Consider the following 19,082-nt stretch of genomic DNA (forward strand, 5'->3'; position numbering starts at 1 on the left):
TGACCACGCGCACAATCCTAGGTGACACCGTCGGACCTGGTGGTGCCCCGCCCTTCACCAGCAGTGAGTGCCTCGCCTAGCACATCCTACACCCTGGATCCGGCAGTACCATCGGTGCAGGACAAGCCCAAGCACAAATGTGCTCATGGGCATCACAGCAAGTCCCTGTCATGGACGGCTGCCAAGCACAGCGTTTCCTCCCCAAGCTGTGCTAAGAGGAAGAAAGGCATGTCAGTACCACCGCCTGACACACCAGTCATACGCTGGGACTGCTCTCAAGGGCATGCGCTCCCAGTGCAGCCAGCATCTCCACACTCCGCGCTGCACGGTGGTCCTAGAGACATCCCCTCGACTCCTGGGTGTGTTGAATCCCTCCTTCCCCTGGCACACCTGGACCTATCCTATCCACCTTCTCCATTGCTCACGGTACCGGAACCCCTTACTCTGGCGAACACATCGCTTCTCCTGGTGCAGGGGCCCTAACCAACCTTCGTCCATGGACCACCCATGCTGACGGCTCCCCCGTCACTGGATGCTTCCTCTCACTCTGACGCCTTCTCAGAGGTGGATGCCCTCCTCATGAAGGCACATTAGAACCGGTGCTCGACCCCATTGGCAGAGCATTCTACTCCCTGTACTTTCTCATCTCAATAAAGGGCGGAGGGCTCCACCCTATACTTGGTATCAGCCTCCTCAACATCTTAATCAGAAAGACCAAGTTTCTATAGTGATGCTTACCTTGATCATTCCCTCCCCAGGAAGCCTGGTTTGCTGCTCTCGACATGAAGGATGTGTACTTTCACATTGACATCCACCCAGGTCACTGCTAATTTCTTTGCTTTTGTGTGGGCAACAACCACTACCAGTTCAGACTTCTCTCCTTCAGCATCGCGATGGCCCCAAGGGTCTTCATGAAAGTATTCACGGTCGTGGTGACCACTGAGGTGTCTGGGGCACATTGCGTTCCCTCTCTGAATGACTGACTTCTGGTTGCGCCCTCGCTTACTGAGATTATGTCCACCGTCCACACTCTCCATTCCCTCCTCACTGCTCTAGGTGTCTGTATCAGTAAGGAGAAATTGGTACTCATCCCAATGCAGATGATCCATTTAATCGACATGTGCTTTGAGTCCATGGTGGTTCAGGCCTTTCTCCCAGCAGACCACTTCGCCACCCTGATGGCCCTCATGGTGCCTTACACCGCAATTCATGCACCACGGTGCGCCATTGCCTCTGCCTCCTTGGGCATATGGCAGCCTGCACCTATGTGATGCCACATGCCTGCCTACACATGCACAGTCTCCAGTTATGCCTCCTGTTGGTCTTTCGACCCTACAACGCTCGCCTGCATGCCACGTTACTTGTCCTGCAGTCACTTCTTGCCTCCCTCGGCTGATGGGCTGACCCTTCCAAGGTGCTCATTAGCACTCCCTTCACCACCCCTGTCCCAACTACTAGCCTCACCACAAACGCTTCCCTTGCTGGTTGGGGTGCTCACCTGAACAGGCATGCTAACCAGGGGGGTTGGACTCAACCTAAGGCCCACATGCACATCAATGTCTTGGAGCTGTGGGCAGTCTGGTTGACCTGCTGCATGTTCCTGACTCTTCTCCATGCCCATCATGCTCCTCTCCAACAATATGACTGCAGTGGTCTACATCAATAGGCAGAGGGGGCACCAAGTCCCTGTCGCTCTTTGCAGAGGTCATCTGACTCTGGAACTGGTGTATCCACCACCATGTTACTCCACGGAGTGTACCTCCTTTCCCAGGTCCTCTGGAAGATCCAATGGGACTGAGCCAAAATCATATTAATAGCCCCGTTAGTTCTGGTATGCAGACCTCCTCAGGCTCTCCACCCGACCCTCACTCTACCTCCCTGCACTGCTGGACCTTCTTATCTAGGACCGAAGCAAAGTCCGATATCCCAAACCAGGCCCTCTGTGCTTCATGGCCTAGTTTTTGGATGGGGCTCATGCATGGACAACACCTGTTCAATGCCAGTGTGACACGTCCTTAAGCACAATAGTTGAGACTCCACACAAGCAATGTTTAACCTCCTGGGCTCAGCACTATCACCTCCCCCTTAATGCCTTCTCCATCCCTACCACCCTGGATTATCTCCTGGAACTTAAGACCTCAGGTCTCACCCTTAGTTCAGTCCAGATCCACCTGGTGGTGCTTAGTGCCTTCCTTCAGGTGGACGGCCGCTTGGTGTTTTCCCACCTCATCACCACCCACTTCCTGAAGGGGCTGCTGAACAACTTCCTGCCAGTACTCAGACCCGCACATCCCTGGGACCTCAATCTTGTGCTCTCCACCCATACTAGATCCTCCCCTTCAGGCCCCTGGCCACGTGCTCCCTCTCCCACCTATCCATGAAGGTAATTTTCCTCATGGCTGTCACTTCTGCTCGATGGGTCAGTGAATTGGTGGCCAAGATGGCTGACTTTCCTTATATGGTCTTTCATAAAGACAAGGTTTTCGTACATCTTCACCCCAAATTTCTCCCGAAGGTGGTCTGTCACCTCAACCAGTCAATTCACCTCTGGGTCTTCCCCACTAAGCCACATGCCACTCCTGTGGACAGGACCCTGCACTCACTTGACGTCTGCCGCACACTTTCATTCTACCTCAACAAAACCCATGTCTCTCCAAGCCATTCGTGGCCATTGTGGACAGGTCCCAGGGCCAACTCCTCTCCTCCCACACATCTTGAAGTGGGTTTCTACATGTATTCAAGAGTGCTATTTCCTTTTTAACACACCGCCAACCCAGCTGGATTACAGCACACTCCATGCAGGTGAATGCAACCACCTCTGCCTCCCGGCACAACATCTGCCAGGCAGTGACCTGGTGTTCCATACATTCCTTCACTGCCCATTATGCCGTTACTCAGGGAGAGGCAGAAGACGCGGTCATGGGCTGTGACATCCTGCAGATGGCGATACCTCTTGCATCCTCACATCCATCTCCGAGCTGATCACTGCTTGATACTCACCTGCATTTGGAATACATATAGGGACCATCACTCGAAGAAGGAGAGATGGTTACTTACCTGTAACTGGAGGTTCCTTGAGATGTGTGGTCCCTATTTGTATTCCATCGTTTTGTTCAAATCTTTACACTCCTTTGGATGGTTGTGGCATAAATGGGCATTCCCGGATCATCTCATTCTATCCAAATGCCATGGCTTTAAGACCTCTAACTTGCTGCAGGCAAGCTGACATGCGAGGCATCTGGGTAACTATTTATGGAGTGGGAATCAAAGTTTCCTCTACAAGGGCCCTACTGGCATTGTGGGGAAAAGTGTCTGAGCCTCATCTGACGAAGATTTGCAAAATAGATTTTCATTCTTCTGCAGAGGCAACTTTTTGGTAAGAAAGTGCTACTGGGTTGTTTCCCACATAATTCCTTAAATTACAAAATTTTTGCTTTATATGGGGTAACTTGTGTGTCTTCCTATTATTCTTCTGTAATAATGATTAAAATTCTGCCTTATCTTCCCCTCCTCCACTTCTGTAATTCACAACTTGCTACTTCCCATTAGTGATAAAGGAGGAGAGAAAGCCACGCAACAGAATGTGAAATTTCTTACATGGTAATTTTCTTTTTGTCAGCAGCTTCTCTCCTCATTCTGCCCACCTTGGTTGTCTGGTGAATGACCAGAATACAATTTGTAACAATTGAAATGTTTCTCTAAGGGAGACTTAAACGAGTAATTCCCCTAAGATTAATTAATGCAAATTCATGTTATTGTCTTAATGCTAATGATTGGTTACCTGAGTGTTTCTAATCTACGCATTGGAAGAACTCTTCCAGGTTTTAAATTGAAGGGCAGGACTTAGTCCTGGAGCAGCAACATTGAACTCCCTTCTGGACACTAGGAACATTATTGTTTTCAGTATAATTTTCAGAAAACCTTTCTGTTCCTTTGACAGTCCACACAAAAACATAGCTTCACTACCTGTATTTCCGTGTACACATCCTTGATGGGTCTTGTCTCTCCTTCAACTGCACTGTGAGGAAAGGAGTAAAAGTATGGCAATCGCCCAGGTACATCTTTGAAGAAGAGGAGCAGAACTCACATGGCCTTTTTCCTCCTGTCACCAAATTAGCAGAAGTCCTGCCATGTGTACACATGTCTTTGGGTTGTCTGATCAACAGAATGCTGGGAGATGGAGTCATGCTGCAGTCTCTCCCTGGGGCATAATACACTCTTTACATTTGCTCTAATTTCTCTAACTCCCCTACACTCCACCCAGTACTTTCTCCTCACTGCTCCCTTTTTCTCTTCTCACTCCCAGTTTCTCTCAGTACTGTGCTCCTTTTTTACCAAGCCCTTTCTCTCTCCTCCTTGAAATCCCTCTTCAAAACTCATTTCTTCTAGAAATCCTTCCTACTTTGTCATCCTTCTTGCCAACAACCTTTCCACACCCTCCTTTTTCTGTAGTCTCGTGTTTTGTTTTTGTGTGGCTTGTCTGCTTGGACTGTAGTCTCTGTGAGGCAGGGACTTGTTTAACTCTGTGCCTTAAGTGCCGCAAACATTTGTGGCCCTATATTTTACATAATGATGCAACTGTAGCATAAGCTGATTCTTCCTGAAGCGGCACTATCTAACCGGCACTGGAAGCAGGTGCAAGTGGGTCAATAGTGGTGCCAAGGATAGGAGGGGTAGACATTGCTTGCCACAGTATCTGTAGGGATGGATCATGTATCTCCTGTGGACTTCTGAGATCCTACTTCTGTTAGTTCTACTCATCATTGCAGAGGGGAGCCTGAACTACAGAGTCAACAGATAAGAATTTGTTTAGCAATTCTTCTTCTTTCATATATTCATTCATGGGAAATGTAGCACATAGGTTTATGTATTTATTTTATATGTCATCTGCTATGTATTTCCTGGTAGCATGAATTTGGATCTACAGTAGTGGCAACAAAAAAGAAAGTAACTTTCCCTTTTATGGTGCCATTGTACTCTGAGTGCAAGAATGAATTTTGAGTCCTTTCAAAGGAAAGAATTTGGTCATGAAATTTGTGCTCATTTGGCTGTCTAGTGTAGCTACTTAAACGTTTTCTTCTAAAAACTAATTGCTTACAGTGCATTATTTTATTAGTACTTCAAAGTCATTACTTTGCATCATTGTTGAGCCAGTAGTTTGGAAACCCCCTGAGACCTCAAACTGTAATTAATCATAGTACTTAATGAAATATGCTCCCGTATTTAATTGGTGGGAACTGGTCACAGAGTTCAATTTAGTACGTACTGGTATCTCTCAAAGTTGAAAGGCTTTAGCATTTCCTTATTTATTTTAGAAAGAAGATTGAGCGATGCTCCCTTACTGGTTCCAATCGCGAAGTAATCATTAGCACTGCTCTGTATCCATTTGCCATGACCTTATTTGATCAGCACATTTACTGGACAGATTGGAACACCAGAAGTATTTACCGAGCTAACAAATATGATGGCTCAGATCAGATTGTAATGATCATGAATCTACCACAAAGACCAATGGATATCCATGTTTGGTCAAAAAGTAAGCAACAACAGTGCATCAATCCTTGCAACCAGTTTAACGGTGGTTGCAGTCACATCTGTGCACCAGGTAAACCATTATGTTTTATAATCATGAATATGTCAGAATTCATAGTATGGTGGAGTGCTAGTTTAAAAACTGCTTGGGAGTGACTGAAATATTTATTTACCTAAGCCAGGGATGGGCAACTTTAAGGCAGTAGAGCATCACAAAATCTACAAAAACCCTGTGTGGGCCATACAGAATTTGTTTTTGAAGATTGAGCTGGGTCACTGAGGGGCTCTTTCTTCTAGTAGAACTGCTGCTGCCTCATACTGCTCCACTGTCCCATCAACTCAGTTCTGACTGCCCCATGCCACCCAGCTCCAGTTACCATCTCCCCTGTGGCTGATTGTTTGGGAGCTGAGACCCAATCAGGTTTTGGCCAGCCCCATCCCACAGTAGTGGGTGGGAGCAGGGTACACCTCTGCCAACACAGAGGAACTAACCAGAACTGGGTGGCATGGGCCAGAGCTGGAGCCTGTGGGAGAGCCTGTGTTCATGGGGGAATGGAGTGATGGCCGAGACTGGTAGCGGCAGGAACCTGTGCACCAGATTGCAACACCACACAAATTTGGCCCAGGCACCCCTCTGTCACATAACAGGGAAGGGGCTCTGCCATTACACCACCCAGCTCTGGCTACTGCCTCCTTGTTGGCAGATGTGTGCCCTGACTTGCCCATGGCTTGGAGGGGTTGGGGCTGATGACAGATAGATTGGCTGTGGAAGATGAGAGCCAGTGGGAAGGCAGGAACCAGAGCCAGGTGTCATGGGGTGGAGCCTCTCCCCTTCATGAGAGACAGAGAGGTGGTGTTGCGACCCAGTGCATGGGTTCCTGCTCCCAGTCCTGGGCCCTGCTCCACTCTGTACTTCCTGTAACCCTTCTCATTTTAAGCACTTGTGCCTGGTGCTCAGATTTGGGTAGGCCTGGGTGCTAATTAGTGGGGCCATGGCCCACCCGTGGCTACACCCCTGTTCAATTCCCCCAAATAATATTTTCACCATCCACCTATGGATGAGCCAAATAAAATGATCTGGTGTGTGCAGGCTGTTTTCTCTATGCCTCCAGTTGTCCATCCCTGGTCTAAACTAAAATATATCTCACTGAAGTTCAGACTGTACAAACTGAATTTTCTGTGCTGGTCTGACAGCTGCCATTTTGTCTGACACATCAGAGATTGAACTGCATGAGCTGCTACAGTGTGAGCTAAAGCACTCACTGGGGCTATACCAGACTCCTCTCCTTTCTGAATCCATCCCAGAGGGGGTCTGGAACACATACTCACCAGTAGATTACACTGGGAACTCAAAATGGTATCACATCACTAAATACTTCATATTGCAAATTTAAAATTTCATCATACTCTGGATTTATTTATCACATGGTACTACAAAATATTTCCGTTACCATTAGTTCCCAAACTCCTTCAGAACCCCCTTGCCTTACAATTTCCATTTCTTTTGGTGTGTTGTTTTAAAAGCTCTGACAACTGGAATCTGATTTCCAATAAAAAATGAGTGGGTATAATAAGTTAATAATGTATATAAGCTTAAACTGTAAAATACATTAGGGAAGGAATTTTTAAAAGCACTCAGGGCAAGTTTTTTAATGGTATTCCAGCTCCTAATGATGCAGATAGGTGCCTAGTGGGATTTCCAAAAGCACCTAGGCACCTATCTCCCATTCAGTGTTGGCCTGGAGGCAAAGGCAAAACTCCCATTGACTTCAATGAGAGCAGAGATAGTCCAATGTTCACCAGTTTTAAGGGCCAGATCTTTAGCCGGCGTGGCCTTAATTTTTGACATAATAGGATACTTTCTCACTTGGATCCAAGAAGTGCACCTGTTATCACTCTGAGGACAGCCCAGAGATCGCATGGTATTTATAGCAAGCAAATATTATAATACAATGCACCGGATTCTGAGCTCAGTTATTCCAGCGTAACTCTTGGATAGTGCCATTGAGTTAAGTGGCTTGACACAGATCAGTCAGATCAGAATCTGACCCAGTAGTCTTGCTTATTTAAAAGGCTGACAGATACAACAAAGCTAGCTGTTATAGTTCAGCGAACAATAATAAATGTTGTAGCTGTGAATAATTTTATGGAAGACTTATCTTAATGTGTTAAGACTTTTGGTTTTGTTTTTGTTTTTGTTTTTCTCAAATGTATGCAGGTCCTACTGGTGCAGAATGTCAGTGTCCTTCTGAAGGTCACTGGTATTTAGCCAATAATAACAAGCACTGTATTGTGGACAATGGTACCAGGTGTGATGTAGAACTCTTTACATGCCTTAATGGGCGATGCATCTCAGAGCGGTGGAAATGTGACAATGATAATGATTGTGGTGATGGCAGTGATGAGCTGGAAAGTGTGTGTGGTAAGCATTTTGACAGCTTTGTTAGAAAGTGACACACAGGGCTCAGTCCTGCTCCCACTGACATCAGTGACATTTTTCCCATTGACTTGTGGGAATGGGATTGAGTCATGTGGTAGTAATTCGGAGCTGGTGCCTGCCTGCTTTCCTATTTTTGCGTCTGCATCTTCATGTGTATTATGACAACGAATTTGCATTAGAAACAAGAAAGGATTTGTAGGCATGCCTTTAACTTTAAATCATGTTTACCTGACTTTACCTTTTTACTTTGTCTAATTCACAAATGTACATTTTACTTTTCATGCAGTCCGTTTTGCAGCGGTGTTTGCTCTTGCAGGTAAAAGTGAAGTATGTTTTCCTTTGCTACATTTGTCAAGGAATTGAGTTTACATTGTATCGATGATTTTTCCTCCTTGTTTTTATCCCCTCTTAGCTTTTCATACCTGTCAGCCAACAGCTTTTACCTGTGGCAATGGGAGATGTATACCTTATCACTACCGCTGTGACCACTACAATGACTGTGGAGACAACAGCGATGAGGTGGGCTGCTTGTTCCGAACTTGTGACTCCCACACAGAATTTACTTGCAATAATGGAAGGTGCATATCTCTTGAATACGTCTGCAATGGTGTAAACAACTGTTATGATAATGGCACTTCAGATGAAAGAAATTGCCGTAAGTTCATCATAACTACCTATTTTATATTTGGATCTGACTCTTTAGACCAAAGAAGAGACAAATATTTTTACTTGTGAAGAATAACGAAGCTATCAGCAAAAGAGAACAAGTTACTTCTCTTGACTCAATTGATTTATTTTAACAATATTCTGCTTTATACTATTTTGAAGCAAAACACAGTTATTAAAATATTTATGAGCAATATTTGAGCATTGATATTATTATTATTACTTAAAATATCCTGTCCTCTGTATGTCCCCAGTCCTGGAAAGATTTATGCATGTCCTTAACTTTATGTGCTGTGAGCAGTCCTATTCGATTCCACAGGGTTATTTATGGTGCATTAAGTGCTCATGTAAGTCTTCACAAGGTTGGAACCCAAATTTGTGCAGTGGATTTATGCTATAAAGTTTTATATCATTCTCACTGTGTTAATTGCAATAGTTTTAATCACAAGCAGTAAATATTATGCATGTTACTGCAGAATTACATACTCTTTAATATGTATTCTTTATATTGCTCAAAAAGTGGAAATGCTTCATTAGTTAAGTGTTCATTTCAAAATCAACAGAATTTTTTGGAAATTAATATTTTCAATAAAATACAAAGTGCAGTTAAATCAATATTGACCAATAATATATTTAATCAGGCTAATCAACCCTTCTGGTTAATTGGAAGTTCTCCTATGGAACAGTCACTACTGAAGCTGAGCAAATAATTCACAATGAGAAATTTATTCAGTTACGTAGCCTCTTTTTTGCTTGTACTATATTTGTGGATATATTGTCATTTTCTGGAATGTATTTGTAACTTGCATTTATTTTTCTAATTTGTTTGAATTTTTTATTCTATGGATTCATCATGAGTATTCAAAAGTTCAGCTATGTTGCTTATTTGTGGTTGGTCAAATTAGTCACATGGTGTTATTTCTGTCCATAATTGGTTGACTGTACAAGGACTTCCAATGCAAATATATGTGCATGTGAATTTAAAGTACAGTTTCTGTGAATACAAGCACATGCTACTTTGAAAATGCATTCTGCCAACATTTTTGCTAGTAAAACTCAATTGCCTGAATGTTACAGAGAGCAGCAGGATAGAGTCATGAGCTTGGCCGACAGGAATTCATATCAACATTTGAACAAAAATGAGTGGAAAACGTTTTGCGTTATTTGCCCATCTCTCTGTTATTTCCCAAGAGGCCCATGGTTAGCCATTAATCAAGAGAAAAATATAAAAAAAAAGATGTAAAAATCTATTTTGCATTAATTTGCTATTGATTTAACTGGGAGGAAAACAGATACCTATTTTGCAGCTGTTTTAGCTCCCTCTAGTGTTTTTTAGAGCCACTTTGTGTTTTGAGTGGCAGTCTCTTAGCTAACACTTATATAAGACTTTGAAAATTCACTCCAGAGGGTTTGTTTTTAACAACATGATGTTTCTTTCAATCTGATACAGTTTAGTTGGATAACCAATGTCCTAAACATTTGCTTTCCTCTTTCCCTTTTAAAGCTGAACGCACTTGCCAATCTGGTTTTACAAAATGCCAAAGCACAAACATTTGCATTCCTCGAACATATCTGTGTGATGGAGATAATGACTGTGGAGATATGAGTGATGAGAGCCCCACTCACTGTGGTAAGTAAATAGTGCCCTAATCACCTTTCTTCACTTCAGTAATTCATTCCTCTGGTGCCTTTGGTACAAGCTCAAATGTTCTTGTAACATCTGTTCTTCATATTCCCTGAGGTTTATGAGGTGTATGTACCATAACGTGCTCACCATTTATGTAGCCTCAGCTTTTTCCAGTGAAAACAGGCATCCTTTCTCTATCTCTTTTGTGTAGTATTTCAAGAATCCCTTATCCATTCTGGTTATTCTTTGCTGTACCTTCTACATCAGTGTTTTTCAACCTGTGGTCCTTGGACCTCTGGGGATCTGCGGACTATCTCTAAGATTTCTAAAAAGATCTGCACCTCCATTCAAAATTTTTTAGGGGTCCGCAAATAAAAAAAGATCGAAAACCACAGTTCTACATCTCTATAGTATCATATTTTTACAAGGTTACCACAACTGAGCATACTATTCTGAATGTGCCTTCACCGTCCCCCAGTGCTAATAACTTTCTCTCTCTTTTGCTCAGTACTTTGATTTATACAATCTAGACTATATTTTACTTCTCTCAAGTGTTTATATATTCTAGAAAACAGTTAGTTTTTTATTATTGCTTCTAAGCATTGTGTAAAAGCATCTAGTTTTCTATCATTCATAATTACCAGATCTTTTTTGTTTGCTGGCATAGAAGTTCCTTGTGTGTATTTCCTTCTCTGTTTACAGTATCCCAGATCAATTTATAAAATGTACAAGGTATGTTTAGTGTCATTGCTCTGTACTTTGTAGTGATTGAGTGGGTTGTTTTTGCCTGACCTCATTACCTCAGTTATCTACACTAAATTGTATGGTCTTTCCCACAACCTTTCTAAAACACAAGCCCAGCTTTTGCCCACAAAATTATGGCCAGCTCATGGGTGGAGTATGTGTGACAGGAAGAAATTCTGGTACACGTGCCAACCAATAGCACTGGTAAGTCTTGTGCTGCTAATGAAGGATATGCTCTGTCCCTTCCATGCTGTATTGCAAATCTCAGAAGTGCTGCTATATGGGTGTCTTAGTGGAGCAGGGATGAGAGAAGAAAAAGAGAGAAAGGTAGAGTGGGAGGAAGAGTGGGACAAAAGGGAAACTGAAAAAGCTCAAAGGTGTCAATGAGCAATATGTTCAATGCCTCTGAATTTCAGTTGTAGAAAAACAGTTAAGATAACAAGGTCAAGGCCAAACTGAGCAGATTTCTGACTTGTTAAACTAGAATTCCATTTTCCAATTATTCTTTAAGTGAAAATCAGCCTAGTCTCATCTCAAATATAAATGTACAATTTGCTTTGCCCTCTAGTTGTTCTGTGGAATCTTATTCTGTGGGCAAATTTTGCATTCCCATAAGTGGATGCAACAATAGAAGCTGCATGTACTTACTGCATGTAAGAAGAGAATTTGGCCCAATAGTTGACTAGAAAGAGCAGCTAGATTGGACAAAAAACTCTTTGCAGGTAGAATATGAAAGGACATCATTGCTAGCATAATTTTTTCTTTTTCTTTTTTGGGGTCTATAATGTTTTTGCATATCATGGACTCAAAAGCAACTTAAAACAAGTTGGAAGGGTAACAAAAAGAAAGAAGTCATACGTAGGTTTTTTCTTCCAGTCTCACTGACTTGCACAAATAGTGAGTTTCGTTGTACATCTGGACGTTGTATCCCTGCTCATTGGTACTGTGATCAAGGAGTAGACTGTGCTGATGGCTCTGATGAACCCGCCTCTTGTGGTGAGTACGCAGATAAAAGAGAACTGTTCTGAGGAAGGGGATGGCCCAGGCAATTGGTTATGGGAAATAAATCATTTCTGTTCTAGATCAGCAGTTCAAATCCAGTCCAGGCTGGTAGTAACTGGAAAATAATTACTTTTTGTGGCCTGTTCAGTGGCTTGAATGATATGAGTCTGTCGTTTAAATTTATTTCATAGTATCTGCATCACAAAAGCTCTGTGTGGAATGTGAATCCTTTTAGTTTTCATGATTGATTACTGGTAAATGAAAACCACCCCTCTCTCCTTTGAAACCACATTGCTGGTGAATTGACTGCTGTGGGGTAGTCTGTATTTTGGAATTGTCTTGGACATGACAGGTGTATACGCACTCCTACATTTGGAAAAAAGGCGTTGGGTGAAGAGGGATGCACTTCGGATACTGTGAGACTGGGGCATTCTAGGATTCTGAGTGTTTCATAATTCCTTGAAATAGTCAGGTTCTGTGTGCAGGATGGAGACTGATTAGAGTAAGGAGGTTAATGGGAAAGGGAAGAGAGGAGGAGCAGGGGAGGAAGCCAGGCATTCTTTGCCTAGGGAGGGAGAGGAGGAAGACTAAAAGCACTGGGAAATGGGTAAAGTATAATATGGTAAATATCAGTGGAAAAAACTTGATACTGTAATGGGAGAATAGGATTTTCCTGTGATTGAAAATGGGCCGATGTCTCATTCTCCTCATTTCATGAGGTCTGAGAAATTCAAGTGATGGCTGGTAATACAATGTTAGTTTGCTACTTGCAATGTATTTATTAAAATAAAAACTACACCTTTTGATTTCAAACTGAGAAATAATTCTGCCTTTTGTGTGCCTTGCTAGGGTTCTAAGGCCCACGACTGCTTTGGGGGGAATTCAAATTGACACACCTTCAACCTTATTAAGACCTGTCCAAAAGGTCTCTGGACTTGCTCCAAAAACCTTAGCCTCCCCAATACAAACAAGCAATTATAAACATATACATTTAGTAAAATTAGGTCTGTCCCTATCAGGACTTTTGAATTCATTTTAGATTTGATGCCCTCTCTGAGTTTACTGAGTTTCCTAATTTCAGATTTCCTTAATAATCTACTTTTGAAGTATAATGATATTGACTAATAATCAAAGCAAGAATGTATTTGGAGGGGTTGTTACTGTCATTGACCAATAGAGAGAAGATGGGGACATGGAGAAGTGGTGTTCACCTTATCTCAGATGTGATTTGAACTAGGTTTTAATATTTGAGCTTTCCTCTTACATTTCACTGGAATAAACTTATCCCAAAGAATGTTTCCACCAGTAGGTTATTGCAACAGTGCAGGCTAGTTTAACAAGCAGAGTAATTCTGTTCATTTTTTAAGTGTCCTATGTGCGGACTTGTTCAAGTAACCAGTTCAGGTGCGATGATGGCAGATGTATCCCAGCAAGCTGGATCTGTGATGGTGATAATGACTGCGGAGATATGAGCGATGAAGATCAAAGGCATAACTGTGGTATGTGTCTAATACAAATAAAGTATTGTGCTTTGAACAGCCCATGGACTTTCAGAGCAGGATAGATTTACTGAAAAGTCTACATGACATAATTTTTCTTTCCGTCAAACTATTTTGTATAGTTCTGTGTTTTATTCTACTTAAAATTCTAAATTCTGATTTTAAAAAAATCCCTTCCAATTTTATCCCGTTCCATTCAACAGCTTTGAATTATAAACTGCTTTGAATGGAGATGAAATTATCATGGCTTTTTTGTTTAACTCAGACTGCTGTAACAACTTTATCATCTATAGTGCCTGATCATGACAGTCTATCTTCCTTGTGAATCAGTATCAGGTGTTGATATCAGCAAGGTTCCAGCTGAAATCTTATTAGCGGGAGAGAAGAGAGTCAGCTTGTGTCTGGCTGTTTAGTGGATGCACAAAAAGGAGAGGGTGCAGGAAGCCTGGACCCCTTCCTTGTGCCCGTTAGTAGTAACTGGCTCCTTTCATTTGCCCCTGGGGAACAAGCATCTCAAAGGAGGGAGTAGTGGGAGGTAGGGTCTTACCTCCACTTCCCAATGCACTGGCCTGACACTGAGGGAAGTTTACTGTATCCCAAGAAGGGGTGAAACAGCAGGTGTAGTCCTCCTGCATGCCAGGGAGCTCTGAGAGGAATGCTGCTTTTCCCTGGGGTGTTGGGGCACTACACTGACCTCCACACACAGCTGCAGTCAGTGGAGATACATCGGGGATAAATTTGGCTTTTTAGGATGGATAAGATACATTTGAATGAATTTCTGCATGAAATTTGTGGTAGACGTGTCTAGATGTGAATGGGGAATATACATTTTAAAATATGAAAATGAAAATGAAATGTAAAATGAAAATAACTGTACTTCAGTTACTGAGCAAATGTGCTTTATTTTAGCAAACCGCAACTGCACAGCCACTGAGTTTACATGTGTGAACAATAGGCCCCCCCTTAGGAGGTGTATCCCTCGGGTGTGGGTCTGCGATGGAGATGCAGACTGCAGTGATGCCTACGATGAAAATCAAAACTGCACACGACGGTCTTGCACTGAAAATGAATTCACATGTAACAATGGATTGTGCATTCGAAACTCTTACAGGTTTGTATGCACTGCAGCAACAATACAAAAGCCTTGCAAATAGTTTCAGATGAAGGAATTCATTCATTTCAGTTTTTACACAACTTCATAATTAAATAGGGTTACGTTTAAGAGTGAAAGAATTTAGTTGCAGTGCATTCACAAGTAAGTTTTAACTTTAAAACCTCTAGGACGCTTGAGTGGTTTAATATTATCAGAGCCCACCAACGGCATTAAACCTTTATGCCTGGGCATAGTAACTTTTAATGGAAGAGGTCTCGCTAGTTTCTTTAATGGGAATACTTGTATGAGTACATTTTGATTTCATTATAACTATTCATGTGAGTAAAGGGGTACTGTTGGGAGTAAATATGTGCAGGACCAGGCCCTTATATAGTACGGGCCTGATTTTTCAGAAATGCTCCTTCATTGAAGCCAATGGGAACTGCAGGTGTGTAGCTCTTCTGAAATTCAGGTGTATGTGTATCTACCCGTCCATCCATCCATTCATCCATCAAACAGTCACTACCTTTATGTGTTTAACAAAGCCAACTTTCTTTTCAGGTGTGACAGGCGGAACGACTGTGGTGACAGCAGCGATGAGAGAGGGTGTGTCTATCAGCCCTGCCAACAGCACCAGTTCACATGTCAAAATGGGCGCTGCATTTCAAAGGCGTATATTTGTGATGGGGATAATGATTGCGGTGATGAATCTGATGAGCTGGAACACCTCTGTAATACACCAGAAGCAACTTGCTCTCCCCATCATTTTAAATGTGACAATGGAAACTGCATTGAAATGGTTAAAATCTGCAATCGGCTGGATGATTGCTCTGATAATAGTGATGAAAAAGGATGCGGTATGTGTGGAGTTTTGGTGACTGGAGAATAGAGTTGTGATGTTTAATTTAAAATATTTGGTTTAGACAATTTTTTTTAAAAAATGAGTGCTTAATTAAGTCAGCACGTTCATTAAGACGATACATTTTCCATCAGGACTCCCCAGTACGATGTATGAAGAATGAATGCATATAATATTGCATATTTGTTATTATTAAATCATAATACAGTATACTATCTTTTAAATATAACGTGTCAATCCATATACCTAAGCCATGAAAACTGGCCAGTATTGTAACATGGAAAATAGAATGAATATATTGACATGTATTTTAGATATGAAAATATGTCAGAATACAGTATGTATATTCCTTCTGAGAAATAATACTATTTGGCACTGACAAAGTTTGGGGGGAGATCCTCCACGGGTGTAAATTATCATAGCCTGACTAAATTCAGTGGAGCTATGATAATTTATACTGGGTGAGGATATACCCCTGGCAACTCAACTATAGCCACCCAAGATTCAGAATATTTTGGTGTTTCTGGAACAAAAGTTGTTTCCCACTTGTCATGATGTTCACTCTTATGAATATGTTGGATAGGGGCTGCGTTATTTTCTGAATAACTCAATTGCTTGAATAATAATGTGTCTGTTTTTGTACCACAGGTATTAATGAATGCAATGACCCTTCAATCAGTGGATGCGATCATAATTGCACAGACACCCAGACTAGTTTCTACTGTTCTTGTCGTACTGGACACAGACTCATGTCCGATAAACGGACGTGTGATGATATTGATGAATGCAATGAAACGCCATCAGTATGTAGTCAGATTTGTGAGAACACTGCTGGCTCCTACATCTGTAAGTGCGCCCCAGGCTACATCCGTGAGCCAGATGGAAAAAGTTGCCGGCAAAATAGTAATATCTCCCCCTACCTTATTTTTAGCAACCGTTACTATCTGAGAAATCTCACAGCAGATGGCCTGTCTTACTCTCTAATTTTGCAAGGACTAAGAAATGTGGTGGCACTGGACTTTGACAGGGTGGAAAAGATGTTGTACTGGATTGATGTGGGGAGGAAGGTCATTGAAAGAATGTTCCTAAATGGAACAAACAAGGAGACAATAATAAGTGATGATGTCCCAAATGGGGAAGGTATTGCTGTGGATTGGGTTGGCAGGTAAGAAAATGTTTTCAGTCTTTAAGCTATGAAGGAATGTGAAATTTAATGTGAAAAATATGAGTTCAGGTATTTGTTTGGGACTGGTTTTCAACCCACATACCAGACATATACAAATGGCACCCAGGATAACAGTATCCTAATAATTAAATAATAATGATTCATACTACTGCTTAGCTCCTATAGAGGGCTTTATGTTTTCAAAATGCTGTACAAACATTCACTAACTAATCCTCACAACAGCCACGTGAGGTGGGTACATTGTATTATTCCTGTTTTGTTGATGAGGAAACCAGACCCAGAGAGGTTAAGCAAACTCACACAGCAGGCTAGTTGCAGAGCAAGATTAGAAAGTTTCTGACTCCTAGCCCTATTTTCAACCCACTATGCCCTGCTAGCAACAGAAAATGTTCTAGCCTAGTTTTTTTATAGTCAGAATGTGCAATAAGGGCACTACACTAATGCAGAGACTTTTGAACATTTATTTGAATGTGTCAAGCTTAAAAATACTAAGAATAATAATTCTCACTGATGTGATAGGAAACATATTAACTGGGAGGGATATATTAACCATGCAAGCAAAGACAATTGATAAAACCTGAATGTTTATATTCAAAAATACTCCTATTCACCAGGAAAATCTCATTGACAGTGCCATTTGAGAACCAGATTTTTCTGGATGTGCTGTAATAAATGAATGATTCTTACAATAGAGATCTTACCCAGGGTATCACCCACGTCTCCAAAAGTGACAGCACTTTATAACCATGCATACTTTTTTCATGCTAGTTCTATTAGGCCTCTGGAAATCTTTAGGTTCTCTGGAAATGCAACTGCTGTAGTTTAGTGCTCTTTTGCACATTGGAAAAATTCCATCAACTTCCAGAATGTTACCGGAATGTGAGGTGTGATCGAGCTATTTCTGGTTTGGCATCTGACCAGTTATATCAGAGCGTATATGGCCACAGAGAAGTGCTAAGTTAGGAAACATTCAGTGGGCAGGACTTGCCAGCCAGACAAGTGACAGAGCAGTGTGATATCATGATGTAGGAGATGCATATAAGGGTTTTGGCTTAGGCACTTGCTTCTGATATCATTGGGGCTGGGAACACTCAGGAGGCAACACAGTGAGACCCCCAGGGAGGGCGTGGATTTCTGTTCTTGAAAAAGCTCTTATAGCTCAGCGGTTCCCAACCATTTTGAGTGAAAGCCCCACTAGTTAACACTAGGTAAAACACGTGTCATCCCCCCCCCAGCCCCTCACCAGCCATAAACACATATAACCCCTATAAACACATATAATGATGATAATAACAACAATAAATGATATTAATAATCATCATAATAATAAATTACTCTTACCTGAGTAAGAAACTGAACTTTCTTGGGCGCAGCCACCACTGCACGCCCCGTGTGACCCTGCCTCTTCCCATTCCTCATGGATGGAAGATAATGTAGGTGGCAGGTGCTGGCGGGCTGGCTGGGGTTGGTCCAGGCCCCAACTGGCGAGGGGCTCCTCCGCTCTGGCCCAGCATGGGTCTCATGGGAGCTGCTCCTCTGCTCCGACTGGTGTGGAGCTCGGGGATGCTGCCCCCAGCCGGTGTGAGGTTTTGGGGGCTCAATGACTTCAATATTACTTGAAGCCTCATGGGCCCCCTGTAATCTTTGGCAACTCCCCCCGCCGGGGGTCCCGCACCCCAGGTTGGGAACCATTGCTCTAGCTGACACTTAAAGGAGCACTTACAGATCCGGAGGGATACGCCTCCATTGATGGAGGGAGGAAAGTAAAGGGGCATGGAGCTTGGAGGGCGGGGATGCAACCAGCATTCTGCTAACGAGGGGACCCAGGTTACCTGCCTGGCCACCCCAGATTTTAGTGAGTGGTGTTGTAACCTGGCACACTCACTTAAATTTGGCCTGGCTGCCTATCCATTATCCAATCAGGGGCCAGTCAGATTGTGCCCCTGTTGGAGGTGCCGAGATTATCTGCCTTTTTCCTATTACTCTTTCTAGGGCCAGAGGGCAATTTGACTCATCCTTGCAGAGATTATGTCCTTACCCACCATGTTTCATTACTCCTGGCCATGCTTTATCATGGCTTGCTCTCTGTTCTGGGTGTTCTGCTTTATCCTAACCCTGGGTGGTAGAGCTGTGGCTTGTCTGGGGCAGTGAAAGAGCCTGCAGTGCTTGTTGGACTCTCAGCCTCTGTGAGAGCCACTGGCTGAAGCACTATTGACAGAGCTCCCGATCCGCATTACACTTCAGGTGCTCATTGCAAATGGATCATTTGATTTGCTTGAGCTTGTTCTTCTTTCCCTGCTTCACCGTTTAGTGGTTGAGAGGGGATGAGATAAAAGTGGTGCATTGTACATGAATGCAGGCAAGTGGGTCTCTGCTGAAGTGAGGGACTGTAAAAGCTGCTGACAAAAGATGTGGTGGATAGTTCTGAGCCCAT

General features: G+C 42.7%; 1 protein-coding gene across 6 annotated transcripts in view; it reads left to right on the forward strand.

Annotated features, from left to right (window-relative positions):
- LRP2 (LDL receptor related protein 2) overlaps positions 1-19,082 on the forward strand; it is a 163,331-nt gene that overhangs the window by 97,320 nt on the left and 46,929 nt on the right. For all 6 annotated transcript variants that reach the window (XM_067549286.1, XM_067549290.1, XM_067549288.1 and 3 more), the window contains 9 exons: positions 5,316-5,605; positions 7,751-7,954; positions 8,385-8,627; positions 10,143-10,268; positions 11,886-12,005; positions 13,379-13,510; positions 14,420-14,621; positions 15,165-15,460; positions 16,111-16,627. In XM_067549286.1, the coding sequence (XP_067405387.1) occupies positions 5,316-5,605; positions 7,751-7,954; positions 8,385-8,627; positions 10,143-10,268; positions 11,886-12,005; positions 13,379-13,510; positions 14,420-14,621; positions 15,165-15,460; positions 16,111-16,627 (2,130 nt within the window). The remainder of the gene's footprint in view (positions 1-5,315; positions 5,606-7,750; positions 7,955-8,384; positions 8,628-10,142; positions 10,269-11,885; positions 12,006-13,378; positions 13,511-14,419; positions 14,622-15,164; positions 15,461-16,110; positions 16,628-19,082) is intronic.

This window comes from Emydura macquarii, unplaced genomic scaffold (assembly GCF_026122565.2).
Source record: "Emydura macquarii macquarii isolate MOO-44397 ecotype Brisbane River unplaced genomic scaffold, CSIRO-AGI_Emac_v2 contig_1253, whole genome shotgun sequence".
In the NCBI taxonomy this organism is placed as follows: domain Eukaryota; kingdom Metazoa; phylum Chordata; order Testudines; family Chelidae; genus Emydura; species Emydura macquarii.